Source organism: Camellia sinensis, chromosome 2 (assembly GCF_055761805.1).
Source record: "Camellia sinensis isolate YWXY chromosome 2, ASM5576180v1, whole genome shotgun sequence".
NCBI classification, from domain to species: domain Eukaryota; kingdom Viridiplantae; phylum Streptophyta; class Magnoliopsida; order Ericales; family Theaceae; genus Camellia; species Camellia sinensis.
Window position 1 is genome coordinate 75,147,917 of NC_138962.1, and position 16,930 is coordinate 75,164,846.

A 16,930-nucleotide genomic window follows, 5' to 3' on the forward strand; every position below is an offset into this window, starting at 1 on the left:
GGTAGACCGGTTTAACGACTAGGGGCAGCTTTCTAAGTTCGGTCTAAAAAACTAAGAAAGCTGGTTTAGCCCCAGGGCCTAAATCGGTTGCAGTATGAATAAAGTTACTTCGGTTAAGCCTCTATTGGCGGCTTTCTGAGTTCGGTTTAGGAACTAAGAAAGCTTGCTTGGCCCCAAAAGCTTAGTTCGGTTGAAAACCGAGGTTCCTAGTTTGGTATATTCAGACTTCGTTCGGTGATCTTATTTCGGCTAAAGTAAATCAGAAGGTTATTTTTTTGAAGCTACTGTTGTCTCTACAAGTTCTAGTTCGGCTATTGACTGAAGTGATCTACCAATATTGGACAAACAGTATCCTAGTTCGGTTGCTATGTGATTTTGGATCTAAGACTGGTTTTTCTACATAATAGTTCATATACACATGAAGTTCTACTGGTTTTTTCATAAAAATACGGAAGCAAAAGCAGCAAATGGAAGAAAGTATTGGCAAAAAACATACAAAACAAGATATACAGTTGCACAAAACGAATGTAAAAGCAAAAACATGAAGGGAAAGTGGATTTGCTTACCAGAATTGAATAAGGAGGGACTGAAGATGAAGACTGTCACAGTAAAGAAAGAGCACGAACAGCAAGAACACAGAGAGAGAAGATGAAGAAATGACAAAGGTGAAGTGACCTAGCCTCAGGGCGTGTTTTTGTTAGAAAGCCCAAAATTTGGGCGGGACTGTTCAAAATTCACGAAGTACAAAAGACGGCGTGACAGCCGTCCTCAGCCTATCAGAATCTGCCATGTGTCATTGGAATGAGAAGCGTTACAGTCGCTGTGATTGAAGAGACGTTTTGACCGAACAGAGTGAAGCTCGACGTAAAATTAGCTCGGCTGGAGAAGCTAAAGGGTTTTTAGCTCGGCTGGAAAGGCTTAATAAACTTCAGCTCGGTTGGTAGACTGGTAATCCCAATCACGCTGTGCAGATGGAATTAAGGGACAATTGAGAGGGTAATTTTTGGGAAAGAATTGGGCCGAGCTGTGAGTTGGGCCATGCGGCCCAAAGTGTGAAAGAATCGGTAAGAAGCCGTAGTGTTATTTCGGCCCCAGTAGAGGTATAGATACTCCGGCCCAGGAAAGGTGTGGTTACTCCGGTTAAAGAGTGTGTATAGCAACTCCGGTCCGGTGGCAGTTCGAAGAGAGTCCGGCCTTGCGTTTGGTCCGGTCGTGACATATTATGGTTAGGTCGGCTAGAGCTTGCTACTCAGAAGCTTGGTCTAAACGCATCATGGTTGAACGGGGGAAAGCCGAGATAAGGAGTTGGAGGAGAAAACCGAGCTAAGGATAGTTCGGTCTTCTCCGTGGCTTAGCATAGCCAGTGTGACTTCGGTCAAAAGGTAGTTCGGCCAAAGGGAAAACCATCCCACTTGGTTTAAGCAGTGGAGGAGGATGTAAAAGGATAAGCATTATCCTTAGGAGTATGAATCTTAGGAGGACTCTGCGTGGAGGAATCCAAGTCCTACCAGGATTGTGCCACGGGAAACTTATAAAAGCTCACAAACATCACCTTGGAGGAGGTAATTGAACATAATTCTTTCTGAGAACATAGAGCTTTGTCTATTTGTCAAGCTTACTGACTTAGGCATCGGAGAGGTTTCCGGCACACACCCGTCGGCTAGCTCACATTTGTGTTTTCAGGTGATAAAGCGACGTCGTACGGAGGAGCGTGGACTTGGTCAACAGGATTATACGAGGAAAATTATTTCCTCCCCGTACAGGTATAGTTTCTACATACAGTTAAACATTGGGATTTAACTCAGCGGTCTAGTAGCCACACCTTTGGGGTGTTTGGTACATTTGGCTAAAAGAACCAATGAAGACAATATGTTAAAATAGTCAATAGGACAAAATGTTACGTGTAACTCATAATCATCACTTTTTTTTTCCTCACAACCATCAAATCAATTATAAAAATCAAAAAAATCAACTATCATCTCAAACATAACTTTTTTAGCCCTCGTTTGGGATGTGGGTTGGCTTTTTGGTTTTTGGCTATTTTAGCATGGGCTAAAAAGTCTCGTTTGAGATAAATTTTTTGACTTTTTTGACTTTTGTGAGAGAAAAAATGAAATGATTATGATTTAAATGTGATATTTTGTCTTATTGACTAACCTATTTTGTCATTTTGTGGTTAAAATAGCCCCAAAACCATGTGCCAAACATAGTCAAGCTAAAATAGCTAATTAAAATAGCCTATTCCTAAACGGAAGAAATTTTTGTATGCTAATAAAGTACCATATGTCACTATATTTCATTAATCACAAATATATATGCCTCATTTTGTTCCCTAAATATCCAATATAAATGGTAGAAAGAACCACATGGCATATACCTATCTACATACTAAAATTACTCTCCAAACGAGCCTCTTAAGATGTGGTGAAGGGAAGATCATAGGGATGGTTATGGAGCGGGTTTGTCATTCCCCGTTCTTGTTCCCGCTCCCGCGAACAAACCCCACCCCAACTCTAGCCCCACCCTCGCTATGGGTGAAAATTTTCAACCTTATTTCCCTCCCCCCCTCCACATATACCTACGGATATCCGATTACATTTCAAATAGCCAAAAAAAATTAAGAATCATTTAAATCTTTAGCACACTAAATAATTTTTCTTATTGCCATATATATAAATAGTGAGACTTTTAGGATTATTATTTGTTTATATTTAAATAGAATTACAGACTTTTAATATTCTTTTCTTATATTTAATTATATTATATATGAATAATGCTTGGGACCCCCTTTTGGGGGTCACCCCCTCACCCCCCTTTGCCACGTGGCGGGTGGTGATTGGAGGAGCAGGAAAAAAAAGAAAAAGAATAAGAAAATGTAACCAATGAGAGAGAGAGGGGGTCAAAGGGGGTGGGGAAAAAGGGGGGATGAATCATTGTTGTTTATACATATATATTATTAATTATATCGGGTTGGGTTTGGATTGGGAAAGACAATACCTGTCGTCCCACCCCCGTTGAGGGTGACTAAAACATAATCCACCCCGGCTCCACATAAGTGTCGGCGCAGGTAAAATCTGCCCCATTCGGGCGAGTATGGACAGACCCTCATGGATCGGATTAAAATGGCCATCCATAGGAGATCAAGGGTTCGAATTGATAGAGTAGCAGCGAATACTTTCAATTGTAATCTATCTATACTAAAATATTGATGATATCTATGTAAAAAAAAACAAAAAAAACAAAAAAGCTTCTACTTACAGTTTATTAGGTAAAAATAGCTAACAAATTAAAAAAAATATTTATTTAAAAATTGAAAAAGGAATATTTTTGGTATCTTCTTTCTCATTACCAACTTACAATAAGTTACACAAGCCCAATGTATTTTCCAATCAAATTCCAATAGGCAACTCCCAATAACACGAGTAATTATCCTATCTTCTAGAAATTTCACGTTGGCTATGTGCCCAATCAATAAATAAATACATAGCCCTAATAATAGCTTTCAGATCATCTAAAGTGATTTGATGGAGTGATTGATGTGAGCGCGACACCTATCCTGCTAAAGAGAGGAAGTGCTAAGATCATTTCCCACCAAAACGATGTCGTTTTAGTGTAGGAAAACAAAAAAGGTAAATAAAAAAAAAAAATTTATTCATGTCAGTCAACAAATGAGATTGTGAGATAGAGAGAAAGAAAGAAGAAGAAGAAGGAAAGAGAGATGAAGGACTGAGCAAGAAGTTTGCCACCGATGACAAAGTGCTCTCACATTTCGATAAAGCCACTAACATCATTGTTTTCGATCCCTCTGACTTTGACGACAATGGTGTTTCCGCCATCTACTTCTTCGGGTGGTGACTCACTTTTTTGCTCGCAGCCATTTTCAAGATCTGCGGCAATCGATTGTAATCTAACAATTGAGTCATTAATTCCTTACTAGCCGAATGCAAAACTAAGGATCCGAAGAAATGTGAGAAAAATAGAGGGACATTGGGAACAAAGTAGATGAAGGACATGATGCAATCGATTATGTCCAACCAATCAATTGTGATTTTATTTTTTATTTTTGTTTTCTATTATTAAATCACGTTATTTTGGTAGAAAGGAATCTCAATCCCTTCTTCTTTTAGTGGGACAAATATCGCGCCCACAACAATCACTCCACTGTATTATTTCATCAAATCACATTAAAAGATCCAAACACCTAATACAAAAAAAAAAAATAAATAACGAACAAACTATAACATTTAATTGGTCAATCACATAAACAAGTGATATTCCCAATCTATTAAATAATTTATGCCAAACACTATCCCACCGTCCCACTTCCTCACCATAAACAACCAAATCAGCAACCAGTTCAGCCTGTAAACGGTAGCCATAAAATTACGAAAATTGCTCACTTCTAAATAAATTATCAATTTTTTTATCAAATCGATTATATATATATACATATATGTGTGTGTGATGTGAGTAGATTTCACACTTAAGTAAAATGTTTGGTAAAAAAATTAATAATTTATTGAGAAACGCCATGATAACCCTAAAATCACAGCAAATTACAAGACAAGCCCCTGAAAATATTGCAATCTACACACAGAACCCAAAAACATACACTATAGAGAGAGAGAGAGAGAGAGAGAGAGAGAGAGAGACAAAAAGGAGAGTTTCAATCGATACCATATCACAAAGCATTTTCTCTCTCTAGGGTTTGTTCTCTATTTATTACACACACATATATATATCATATGTAACGCTTTTCTCTCTGTAAAAGAAGTACGAACGTTCGGGTGATGTGGTTGTTGAATCAATCGAGAGATTGCGAACCTCTGTGTTCGTAGATCAATCGATCGATCTGGTTTTGTTTTTGAATTTATAATTATCTGTTTGGATCGGAGGTAGATTAGTCGTTGAGGATCATGTTCTTGTTCGATTGGTTCTATGGAATTCTCGCATCGCTGGGTCTCTGGCAGAAGGAAGCGAAGATCTTGTTCTTGGGGCTTGATAATGCCGGCAAGACGACTTTGCTTCATATGTTGAAAGACGAGGTTTGTTTTCTTTTAATTCGTCTCTGTCTCTGTATGAATTTTGAGAGATTTATACACGAATGTCGTCGATTAAGGGTGTGTTTGGATTCATATATTTCTAGTTCAGGCTTTGTCCTAGTTTCCCATTTCCTTGACGATTTTATTTACAATGCATTTTTTATTATTTTCTAGTCAACTAAGAATGGATATTTGGATTAAATGATCATGCCATTCCACTCGATTCTAGTTAACAAGCATTACCTGAGGTTTTTTATTTTTTTATTTTTAACTTTAGATTTGAAACATTAGCTAAGGGTTTTAGCTTTTGTGTCTGGTTTTTTTTTTCAGGTTCTGTTTGTTTCTCTGGAAAATTCTTCTGATATATATGTTGGAAAAATGGTTTAATATAAGCATATTTTTTAGCCCAAATTTGAGTGGGCTCCAAACGTCTTTTGGGGTGGGTCCGAAGAGGTAAAGTGTTCCTTACTGCGTGGCAAGTCACACGGTGAAGACAGAACGTCAAAACCATTTATGAGTGAATAGGAAATCGACGTCGTTTTCGGGTACATTAATTTTTTAGATAAAATTCATTTGAATTTTTTCAATAAAAATTATTGTGGGAATTTAATTTAATTCTAAATTCAAATTTTGGGTTCCTGAGTGGTTTCCTAAAGTTTGTAATTGTGGGAATTTAATTTAATTCTAAATTCAAATTTTGGGCCCCAAGGGGTACCCAAGTTTGTAAAAGGGTAAGGTTAGGGTGTAGTGGGTTGGACCCATTGGACCCAAAATTAAAGCCGCGTGCGCCGCTACCGTCTAGGCGAGCTAGGCTTGGACGCGATGCGTGGTGGAAAGTTGGGTTGGGCTTCTCCGGCCCAATACTTATCTTTTTTCTTAAGATTGTTGGAACGATCTTCTGTGTAAATAAAATAATTTAAAATAATTCAAACAAAATAAAATAAAACTTACAGTATTTATTTTATAGAACCGAATAAATAATTCAAAGACCAAGTCGAGTGTGTGACACTCTGTCTTTAAGACAGATTCGCCTCGCTACGGTGTTTACGGTTGAGTGGCGTCTATCTCCCAGGATACAATGATCTTTACCAATTTGTAGTAGCACTCCAAAACGAATTATTCGGCGAACCAAACCTGTGTTCTAACTCTCTGAATATTTATTCTAAAATTAATATGGAGAATAATGTACCAAAGTTGATAATTGGACAGCAAAAGGAATTATACAGATTGATTTTTGATCCTACGAACTGCTGGAAATTTGACTGAATTTATAGACAAAAAAAAAACTAACCTGGATAGGTACCAATTTGAAGTGAAAAGGTGCACATTCAGGTGCATGCACTATTCACACAGATAACTATTTGAATAGTTGATTTGTTTGTTGGAAAGAACAAATTTTCAAACAATTTGAAAAAAAAAATCGTTGGTGGAACAGTTATAAACCTGTTGGAACTTTATTATTTAAACTATTTGGAATATATATATATATATATTAAACTTTTTGAATATATATATATTAAACTATTTGAATAGTTTAATAAATAAAGGAAGAGGTACAAACTTTACAGATTCGAATTATTCTGTTTACAGAATTTTTCGTTTGTTTCCTTTTCTCTTTCTTCTTTTAAGAAAATTATTTTCTGTGGATTTACAAAATAATATTCTAGTTGGAAAAACAAATAGTGATTATATGCTATTTGACAGATAGTAGTAATATACTATCTATTTTCTTTGACAACTAGTAGTACGATACTAGTGTCATTAACAATTCAGAATATATTTTTGTGAAATTTTTTCAGAAATTAATTTTGGATTTTAGAAATTATTTTCTGAGTTTTCATTACTTAAAATTCTGTTTTAGTATTTTAATTATTGAAGTGTTACAGAAATTAATTTTTTGTGTAGAATTAATTTGGTTAAATAAAATTTTATTTTATTTCCAAATTAATTGAAAAATGAAAGTTATTTTCTTATTTCTTTTATTTTACAGAATTTAATTTCCTGTGTGGAATTAATTTGGTTGAATAAAATTTTATTTTATTTCCAAATTAATTGGAAAATAAAAGTTACATTCTTGTTTCTTTTATTTTTTACAGAATTTGATTCTGTGAATTTGGTTTAATTTTTTGTGTAGTGTAAATTCTAATTATAATTTTGTTTTATAAATTAGAATTGATAGCTACTGAAACTAATGTCCAAATAAGTACTACTATGGTGGTTGCAATGACGCCAACCCCCTCTTCTGTTGTAACAGTACCGGCAAGTCACACGGTGAAGACGGAACGTCAAAACCATTTATGAGTGAATGGGAAGCTGACGTTGTTTTCGGGTCTAACATTAATTTTTTAGATAAAATTCATTTGAATTTTATCAATAAAAATTATTGTGGGAATTTAATATAATTCTAAATTCAAATTTTGGGTTCCTGAGTGGTTTCCTAAAGTTTGTAATTGTGAGAATTTAATTTAATTCTAAATTCAAATTTTAGGTTCCTAAGTGGTTTCTTAAAGTTTGTACCTCTTTCTTTATTTATTAAACTATTCAAATAGTTTAACATATATATATTCAAATAGTTTAATATATATATATATATATATATATATTCTAAATAGTTTAAATAATATGTTAAAACCTACCATCACCTACTCCACCTACTACACCTACCACCACCTACTACACCTACTCCACCCACTTCACCTACTACATCTCCTATATAAAGAGCCCCTCACCATTTGTAATATATAACATACAACAATCAATAATACATCAATTTTTACATGGTATCAGAGCAATAAGATTTAGGCCCGTATTTTGTTTTCTCACCGGCGGGCAGCCGGCCGGCAGCCTTGCCTTCGCTGCCCGCTGGAATTTTCTACACATACCTTCACTTTCCTGCATCTTCCAACTCATCAACAAAATCCCCACCGCCTCTTCTCCTATTTTCACTCTTCTTCTCTCTCATCTTTCTTCTTCTCCAAAATCTCAATCTGCTATTCACTTTCCTGACCTCTCTACACTCTCCTTCGTCTGAAAGTTGAGAGTGCCTCAACTCTAGTGGGTCGTATTGCATGTTCCATGCTCCCACTCACAGCATACTTGGTTTTGAGATCAGCATGCATGTTACAAGCCCCAGAACCTTCTCATTACCGCTGCCGGAGTTTTGAAAATCTCCGTTGTTTTGGCCTCTCTGCCTCGCCGGAAAACCAGCTCCACCGCAAGTGCGCCAAACCACCTGCGGAACTCCGGCATACACTTCCCCGGAAGTTCTCCGCTGCCGCGGCTTCGACGGCACAAAGGCCGACGCCTGGTCTTGCGGTGTCATCCTCTTCCTCTTGCAGCAACACTCACACATTGGGAGCTGAAAAACACACAGACACAAGGGGCATCGACCATCTCCTGGGTTAGCTTTTTTTTTGGAGCAGAGGTAGCCACCATCACCTTTTTGTTTTGAAAAGAAGAGATAAAAAAAAAATAATAATAAAATAAAAAATAAAAAATAAAAAAACAAAGTAGTAAAAGAAAAAGTGTTGTGTTGGTTAGTGGGATCACGTGGGTAGCCTTTCTTGGGGCAAGACACCCACTCAATCTCTCCCTCTCTCTGAGTGGGGTTCATGAGCGATTTTTATTTTATTTATTTTTTTTTTAGAGAGAAAATGGGTTGAGGAAGAGGAGAGAGCTCTCTTGTTTTTTTTTTTTTTTTTTTTTAGGTTAAGGTTCTGTTATCAATTATTCTGCTGCTGCCTTGTGGGAGACGCCAAACATCAATTTTAACACATGTACATCTAGTCCATGCATAAAAAAAAATAATAATAAAAAATAAAAATAAAATCATCATCTCTCCCACCAAAACAACTTCTTTCCCATACCCACCATGCCCCCTTTTTTATTTTTAAAACCCATCTTTCCTTTTGCACCCCACTCACCGACTCCCTCACATCTCCGTTTTTTTTATTTTCTTTTATCTTTTTTTTTTTCCAAAAAAAATAAAAATAAATAAATAAAATAAAATAAAATAAAATAAAAAATCAACACAATTTACCAATTTGCACAACAAATCATATTTTATTCTTCTCAGGGATCAACCCCGATCACAATTTTACACAAAAAAAAAAAAAAAAAACAAAACAAACAAACAAACCACCACAACACACCCACATCCACAGTGGGATTTTTCTTCTCTACTCTGCTGCAGGTCTCTTCTTCTTGCCGCCGTCCTGGACGGCCCTTGTCGATGTTGCCTCCGTGTTTCCCACGCCACCGAGCACATTCACTCCCCCCTGCTCCTCCACTACAGCATATGGCGGCCCTCCAAATCGGAACATCACGGTGGCCTTCCGCTTCAGCTCTTTATTTTCTGCCTTTAGCACACTTATCTCTGCTCGCGCATCCTTATACATGCGCTGGAGCAGAGCCAGTTGGGCGTTTAACTGCTGCATCTCATTTGTCCTACTCTGCAGCCGGTGCGACAAGTTTGTGACCGCAGTCATGGTCTCCACACATGACTTCAATGTATACTGATTGGTCTCAATATCAGTTTGCACCGCCATTTTTTGCTCCACAGATCGCATCGGAAAGTTCAACGGAGCAAAACCAGAGGTGTTTGGTTGAGGTTCACGGGCCACCGCACCAGTTATCTCTCTTGTTGACTCGTTGAGGTCGGGAAAGAGAGTGAGCAGCCCACGGGAAGACGAGGCCATTTTCTGGGCAATAGAGTGTTACAGAGTATCTTTCTCCGAACACGAAGAGTTTTTCAGAGGTTTTTTAGTCGGTTTTTGTCTCAGCCTCTGCCTTAGCCTCCGTCTTGGTTAAATAGCCAAGGCAGACACGCGCATCATGCGCCGCTCGGCGCTCGACGACAACATGGGCGCGCCTTTTGATGGCGCGCCATTTGATGGATTGGGCACGCCTTTTGATGGCATGCCTTTTGAAAGATTGGGCACACCTTTTGAGGGTGCGCCTTTTACAACGGTCCGGCATGACCACATAAAACTGTCCCGACATTAATTTCGGTTAGCTTTTACAACGGTCCGACATGACCCCATAAACTGTCCCAACATTTGATTCCGGTTAGCTTTTCCAATGGTCCGACATGACCACATAAAACTGTCCCGATATTGATTCCGGTTAGCATCTCCATCGGTCCGGTGTGACCTCGTCAACTGTCCAGACTTTATCTGCTACAACGGTCTGCCACAACCATACAGTATCCTCTACAACGTTATGACACCACCATACAGTGTCCTCTACAACGTTATGACACCACCATATAGTGTCCTCTACACCGTTAGATGTATTATTGATTGTTGTATGTTATATATTACAAATTGTGAGGGGCTCTTTATATAGGAGATGTAGTAGGTGAAGTGGGTGGAGTAGGTATAGTAGGTGGTGGTAGGTGTAGTAGGTGGAGTAGTGATGGTAGGTTTTAACATAATAAAGTCCCAACAGGTTTATAACTGTTCCACCAACGGTCTTTTTTCAAATTGTTTGAAAATTTGTTCTTTCCAACGGACAAATCAACTATTCAAATAGTTATCTGTGTGAGTAGTGCATGCACCTGTTCCTTTGAATGTGCACCTTTTCACTTCAAATTGGTACCTATTTGGCTCAGTTTTTTTTGCCTATAAATTCAGTCAAATTTCCAGCAGTCCGTAGGATCAAAAATCAATCTGTATAATTCCTTTTGCTGTCTAATTATCAACTTTGGTGCATTATTCTCCATATTAATTTTAGAATAAATATTCAGAGAGTTAAAATACAGGTTTGGTTCGCCGAACAATTTGTTTTGGAGTGTTACTACAAATTGGTAAAGATCATTGTATCTTGGGAGATAGACGCCACTCAACCGTAAGCACCGTAGCGGAGCGAATCTGTCTTAAGGACAAAGTGTCACACACTCGACTTGGTCTTTAAATTATTTATTCAGTTCTACAAAATAAATATTGTAAGTTTTATTTTATTTTGTTTGAATTGTTTTAAATTATTTTATTTACACAGAAGATTGTTCCAACAATATATATATATATATATATTAAATTTCCTGGGGCAACACTAGTTAAGTTTATAGGATATAAACATAGACACGAGCACAAAAACGTTGAGATAATTTGAACCAACATGATTATTTTTAGGAAATGTCATGCTATGAGAAATTTTGTTAACATTTTTTTTTTTATAAATCTTAAATTGAAATAACTTAATAGAGCCATAATGAGAAGTTATGTGAACTAAGCCAAGTAGATAAATAAAGTTTGGATTTTTGGCCCTGAATTTTGTTACTTGGAACAAAATCTATTTGGGTTCTACATCATTAATGGGAAAAATTTAGATTTTATCATTAAATTTCCTTTATCGCCATTGTGTTTTTTTCAATTTTGAAAGACTCGGGGAGGTCTTCCTTAAGTATTATCATTTTGAGCTAATATGCTTGCTGTTGGTGTGGGATCCTTGTCAGAGATTGGTTCAGCACCAACCAACCCAGTACCCAACATCAGAGGAGCTGAGTATTGGGAAAATTAAGTTCAAGGCTTTCGATTTGGGTGGCCATCAGATTGCCCGCAGAGTCTGGAAAGATTACTATGCCAAGGTAGATATATATTTTCATTGAATGTGTAATTATCATTACTCTACTAGTGAAATTATTAGTACTTTGTATCATTGACCAATTCTTGATTCAAGCTCTGAATTAAGATAGATTGATATTTTTTTTGTTGGATTTAAATTATATTTTGATTTTCCCTTACCATTTATCAATCGTGAATATACTTATTTCTCTTACTTTCTTTGTTGCTTCTTTTGCTTAGTAGGTATGATATTGACATTGTTGGCAGTAATGTTATTGGCCATGTGCCAGCTTTGTCACACATATGTTCAACTTTATATTATTTCCTTGGTGTGCATTAGTCTAAGATTACTCATTGTACTTATGTTTAAAGGATAATCATTTGTATGCTAATAATTCTTTGGGGCCATTGGACTGGGAAAAAACCCTTAAATTAACCATGATGCCCTTGTGGGAAACTCCTTACCGAGGGCTTGTGCACCGCTGAGGATTAGTTGAGCTTGATCCAGACACCCCAGTGCCAATCAAAAAAAAAAAAGATAACCAATTGTAAAAAGAAAAATGGTTATATTATTGTTCATTGTTCAGGAGCTGTTGTGATGGATTATATGGCACAGTCATATTAGCTTATCCTCCTTTCCCCTATTGTTTGTGCCTTTAGCTTTTCAAACATCATAGAAGGATTGTATTTTATACAGCCAATTTCTGGGATGGTTGATATTGATATTCTATGAGTATGACTTTATGTGGCATAATTGGATGGACCTTTGTTTGTTTCCACATTTATCTCCCTACCTTCCTTAACACCCCAAATTACAAGAAGAATCCCTTTTGTGGATATATGTGTATTTTAGATTGTTTCCTATTTTTATTTCTGCTAGTTATCGTTTTTTTTTTTTAATTTTTTTTGTTTTGTTTTTGGGATTATTACAAATGAAGGCGAAAAATGGCTGCTTATTTACACTTAAAGTAATTAAAAGTTTGAAATTGTTTTAAAGTCTTATTGTTGTAGGCTTATTGAACATAGTTAAAAACTGTATTTTGGATAGTCAAAATGACTTTTTTGTCCCCATTGTTAAATTATAGCTTGTAAGTAAGTACATATATTACGTGATACTGACATGTCACCACATATTGTGCTTAAGATCTTCATGGATCTCTCTCCAGGATCCACATGTAGGACCCACTTTCCTATCTAGATGTAGGATTTATCTCCTGATCTACATGTAAGTTTTTACTTCCCTGATCTCCCATTCTACATGTAGGATCCTACTTCCTTAATCTACATGTTGGATCTCAAATATATGATCTCCAATATGTTACTACCCAGTTCTAAACGAGATTGGTCATGTGAGATCCGTCAACTGCGATCAATCTCGAACTTAAACTTAGCTCTAGAGTAACCTAGGTCAGGAGTAGGGCCTAGGATCTTCATTCGACATCATTGAGGATACTTGACTAGTCTTAGATGAGATAGGTTTCGTCAAAATACGTCATATACCTACATTGCAAACTGTGAGTTGAAACCTACAACCTTCAACCGAAACATGTGGACCTTGCATACTTGGCACTTGTACCACAGAGCACAGATGCGTTGATGCAAGAGATCCCCTGACCCCTTGTCTGGATTTGCTGACCATCTTGATATGGTTGGGACGGAGGATCATTTATTGATCAAGACATTTATACTGTCTATGGGATTCCTCTGTATTGTCTAATTGGACATTTCAGAACTTCCTTGATATATGGTCTCCCCAAACCGTCATCAAGCCATCAATATACTTCTTAAGGATTGCCTACTGTTAGATTTTATGTTTCTTCTTTGTTTTAGTACCCAAAGGTAGCAGAAGTAGGATCAAACTGATTGTTAACTTCATAATTCTAAATGAATTTGTGAATGAGGTATTGGACATCTACTATATGATGTTTTTGCGCCTTCATAATCCCAGATAAACATGTCTCTGTTTCATTGATTCATGGGAGGTGAACATTAACATTGGGAGTTCGCTAATAACACCTTTTTGTCAAGGAGGTGTTTTAATAGTACCTCACCAAACGCATTTTCTTCCTAGCAAATCTAACTAGTTCGTAGTTGTATGCAGATACCTTATTGTTAAATAAGGGAGTTATCCTTGCAAGTATTTGCTTATCCCACTCATCTGGGTTTTGGAAACAACTGAAAGCTCTATCTTGAGAATCATATAACCCCCTTAAAAAAGGCACCCAACCCTTAAAAAGGTACCTTTTTGTGGGGGTCAGTGCCTTAATTAATCTTTCTAGGTCAAGTTAATGAGCTAGTTTAGTTCTGCTGGGAATTTGTTGGGAATTGGGATAATCTACTTGCACTGAAACTCTCTTCTAAACACCAAGGGAAATTATATGTTCGAACGTTTATTAGTTCCCAAAGCTTGAACTTAATAGGGGGGAAATAAGTCCCTTAAAGCTTTTGTATAATAGTAGGTCAATTAGGAATGATCATAAATCGAACAGAGACATCAAACAAGATCGTCTTGAATACTTACAAATTGGTTAACAATGGAAAACAGAAAAGCCTGTTAATATATTTGACTGTTCGCCATGGTTGTTAGAATCTTGCAATTCAGATTCGATTCATGTGATTCGATGTCAGTTTCAACCAAAGCGATTTTTTTCATACTGTTGAATGTTATGTTGAGTGAATTGTACGATTCAATTGTGATTCACTACAATTCAGTTTTGTTTGCATAACGCATGAAATAGCATCATTTTTTTAGAATAAAAAAAGAGATCAATTATTGATGTACGTAGTTTTATATGTATATACATATATACATATATACAATTTATTTTGTTTTAAATACTGTGTTGTATTTTTATATGTATATGTATATATACATATATATAATTATAGATCATGCTAAATAAATTTTGATTCGGTTCGATTCGATTCGATTCAATTCATAATTTGACAGCAATGGCATTCACTATTATAGAATCTTAGGTTCTAGTAGAAGGTTCAGATTTTATTTTTCTTCTGTTCCTGCAGTGTTTCGAACTTTGGTAGGTTTCTCTTCTCACAATCACAACCAAGATTTCACATTTATAGATCATGCTAAATAAAGTTTGATTTGATTTGATTCGATTCGCTATTCAATTCATAATTTGACAATAATGGCATTCACTATTATAGAATCTTAGGTTCTAGTAGAAGGTTCAGATTTTGTTTTTCTGTTCCTGCAGTGTTTTGAACTTTGGATGTGTTTCTCTTCTCTCAATCACAACCGAGACCTCACATTTATAGATCAAGTTAAATAAAGTTTGATTTGATTCGATTTGATTCACAATTCAATTCATAATTTGACAACAATGGCATTCACTATTATATAGTCTTAGGTTCTAGTAGAAGGTTCAGATTTTATTTTTCTTCTATTCCTGCAGTGTTTCAAACTTCGGATAGGCTTCTCTTCTCTCAATCACAACCGAGACCTCACATTTCTAGTGTTATCAGGGCCATCGGTAGTAGCAACATGATGTAAAATTGAACCATTGAAACATCAGACAAGGAGATCACTGGCAAGAAAGCATGGAGATTAGGCTTAACTTGATATTTTAGTTTGGGTCTCTAAATTACTGTTGCAAGTGATCTTGTAGGTTGTGTTTGGATCATGGATTTTTATAGGAATTTGGAAAGAGAAAGGAAAAAGCGAGGGAAATGTAAATGAAATATAAGCTAAATTTTTTCTCATTTATCTTGCATTTTCCTTTTCCTTTCTCTTTCCAAATCCCTACCCAATTCTATGATCCAAACACAACTTAAAATTACTATTGCAAGCACCTTGAGATCTGGTTCCAAAATTAAAAAGAAAAGAGAGGTTGTCTTGGCCCTTTTTATGGCCTCAGTTCAATGATCATTATTTGAAGATTAGTTCTGGACATGATAAGATATTTGATCCTACATTATGCTTTCTATTATAGGCATGAAACTAGTAAGGTTTTTGGCATGTCTTCTGATTCTGCAATTTATTTATTTATTTATATCTTTTATTTAACTAACTGTTAGGTCAGGAAAAGCTTGACTTGGGATTCTAAGCAAGTTTTCAGGGTGGGCTAATTGTAGGTTAGGTGGGTACCTTTTTGCAATTGTCAATAAACAACATGAGGTGTTGGTTTTCTCTATCTTTGCACAATGACCCATAAATATATTCTTATGTCATTATTCTGCTCTCGTTCTGTTGCCAATGTCTTATTTGGATGAGAAAACAATTTAATGAAAATGGTCGTGTGAAGTTGTCCTCGGTTGGGTCTATGCATCCTTTTGTTGAGCATTTTTATTTACCTTCAGTTTTTTTCATGGCTCGGTGTCATGTTCTTTTTATGCATCCTTCTTCAGTAAGCATTTTTAGCTACAATCAGTTTCTTTTCATGGTTTTGGTCCATGAATTTGTGACAATATTTGTTCTGTTTTCAAGTTTCCTTCAGAACAATGTGATTTGGCAGTTCTGGCATGGTTTTATTATGTGTATATATTCCCACTTCCCCCCAGCGGGTATGATTTCAATTAAATTTCACTTGGTTGTATGTGACTTGGGTGTGCAGGTGGATGCTGTTGTGTACTTGGTAGATGCTTATGACAAGGAGAGATTTGCCGAGTCAAAAAAGGAGTTGGATGCTCTCCTGTCTGATGAGTCTTTGGCTACTGTTCCCTTCCTAATTTTGGGCAACAAGATTGATATCCCCTATGCTGCTTCAGAAGATGAATTGCGTTTCCACATGGGTCTGACTGGTGTCACAACAGGCAAGGGGAAGGTAAACCTGGCAGACTCAGCTGTCCGCCCACTTGAGGTGTTCATGTGCAGCATTGTCCGCAAAATGGGCTACGGGGATGGCTTCAAGTGGGTTTCTCAGTACATCAAATAGTAAGAGGCAGTGGGATAAGAGATTTGGTTTCATGCTTTACATGTTATATATATTTCCATGCTGGACTAGAGTTGACATGTTGTCTGTTTGAAATGAGCGTTGAATATATTTCTCCATTGTTCCAGTTTTTTCAGTGAAATGATGAATATGTTGCCCCCTTCCTACTATTTTTAACACGTGCCAAATGGTTGATGACTTTTGACCAGAAATTGTTGGAGAGGGATACTTCAAACATGTAGACTTCATATTTGTGAAACATTTTTTGTTAGCATTTCCCAATAATTCAATAGGTACATGAATTTCTAGTTTGAATAGTACTTGTGAATGATTCTCTTAATTGTAGACTATGTATGCTGTCTACGTGGGTATTTTTTTTTTTTTTACATATTATTTTTTTGTTATTGCTGCTGTTAGTGGCTCACCATTATCT

General features: G+C 36.4%; 1 protein-coding gene and 1 non-coding gene across 2 annotated transcripts; both read left to right on the forward strand.

The window, feature by feature from the left end:
* Window positions 1–4,278: 4,278 nt before the first annotated feature.
* On the forward strand, window positions 4,279–16,812 carry LOC114305516 (small COPII coat GTPase SAR1A). Its single transcript, XM_028250605.2, has 3 exons — window positions 4,279–5,045; window positions 11,497–11,628; window positions 16,180–16,812. Exons 1-3 carry the CDS (start codon window positions 4,917–4,919, stop codon window positions 16,498–16,500), a joined length of 582 nt encoding a protein of 193 aa, XP_028106406.1. The 5' UTR covers window positions 4,279–4,916; the 3' UTR covers window positions 16,501–16,812.
* LOC114305544 (small nucleolar RNA snoR83) lies at window positions 13,547–13,665 on the forward strand. The gene has a single exon (XR_003644408.1). It is a non-coding gene; the product is annotated as a small nucleolar RNA snoR83 (small nucleolar RNA).
* Window positions 16,813–16,930: the final 118 nt, after the last annotated feature.

Bases quoted from the DNA above. Each gene is read 5' to 3' on its own strand.
- LOC114305516 (XM_028250605.2), top strand. From the start codon at position 4,917: ATGTTCTTGTTCGATTGGTTCTATGGAATTCTCGCATCGCTGGGTCTC. The intron at 5,046-11,496 runs GTTTGTTTTCTT...GATCCTTGTCAG, and splicing joins TTCATATGTTGAAAGACGAG to AGATTGGTTCAGCACCAACC. The intron at 11,629-16,179 runs GTAGATATATAT...TTGGGTGTGCAG, and splicing joins GGAAAGATTACTATGCCAAG to GTGGATGCTGTTGTGTACTT.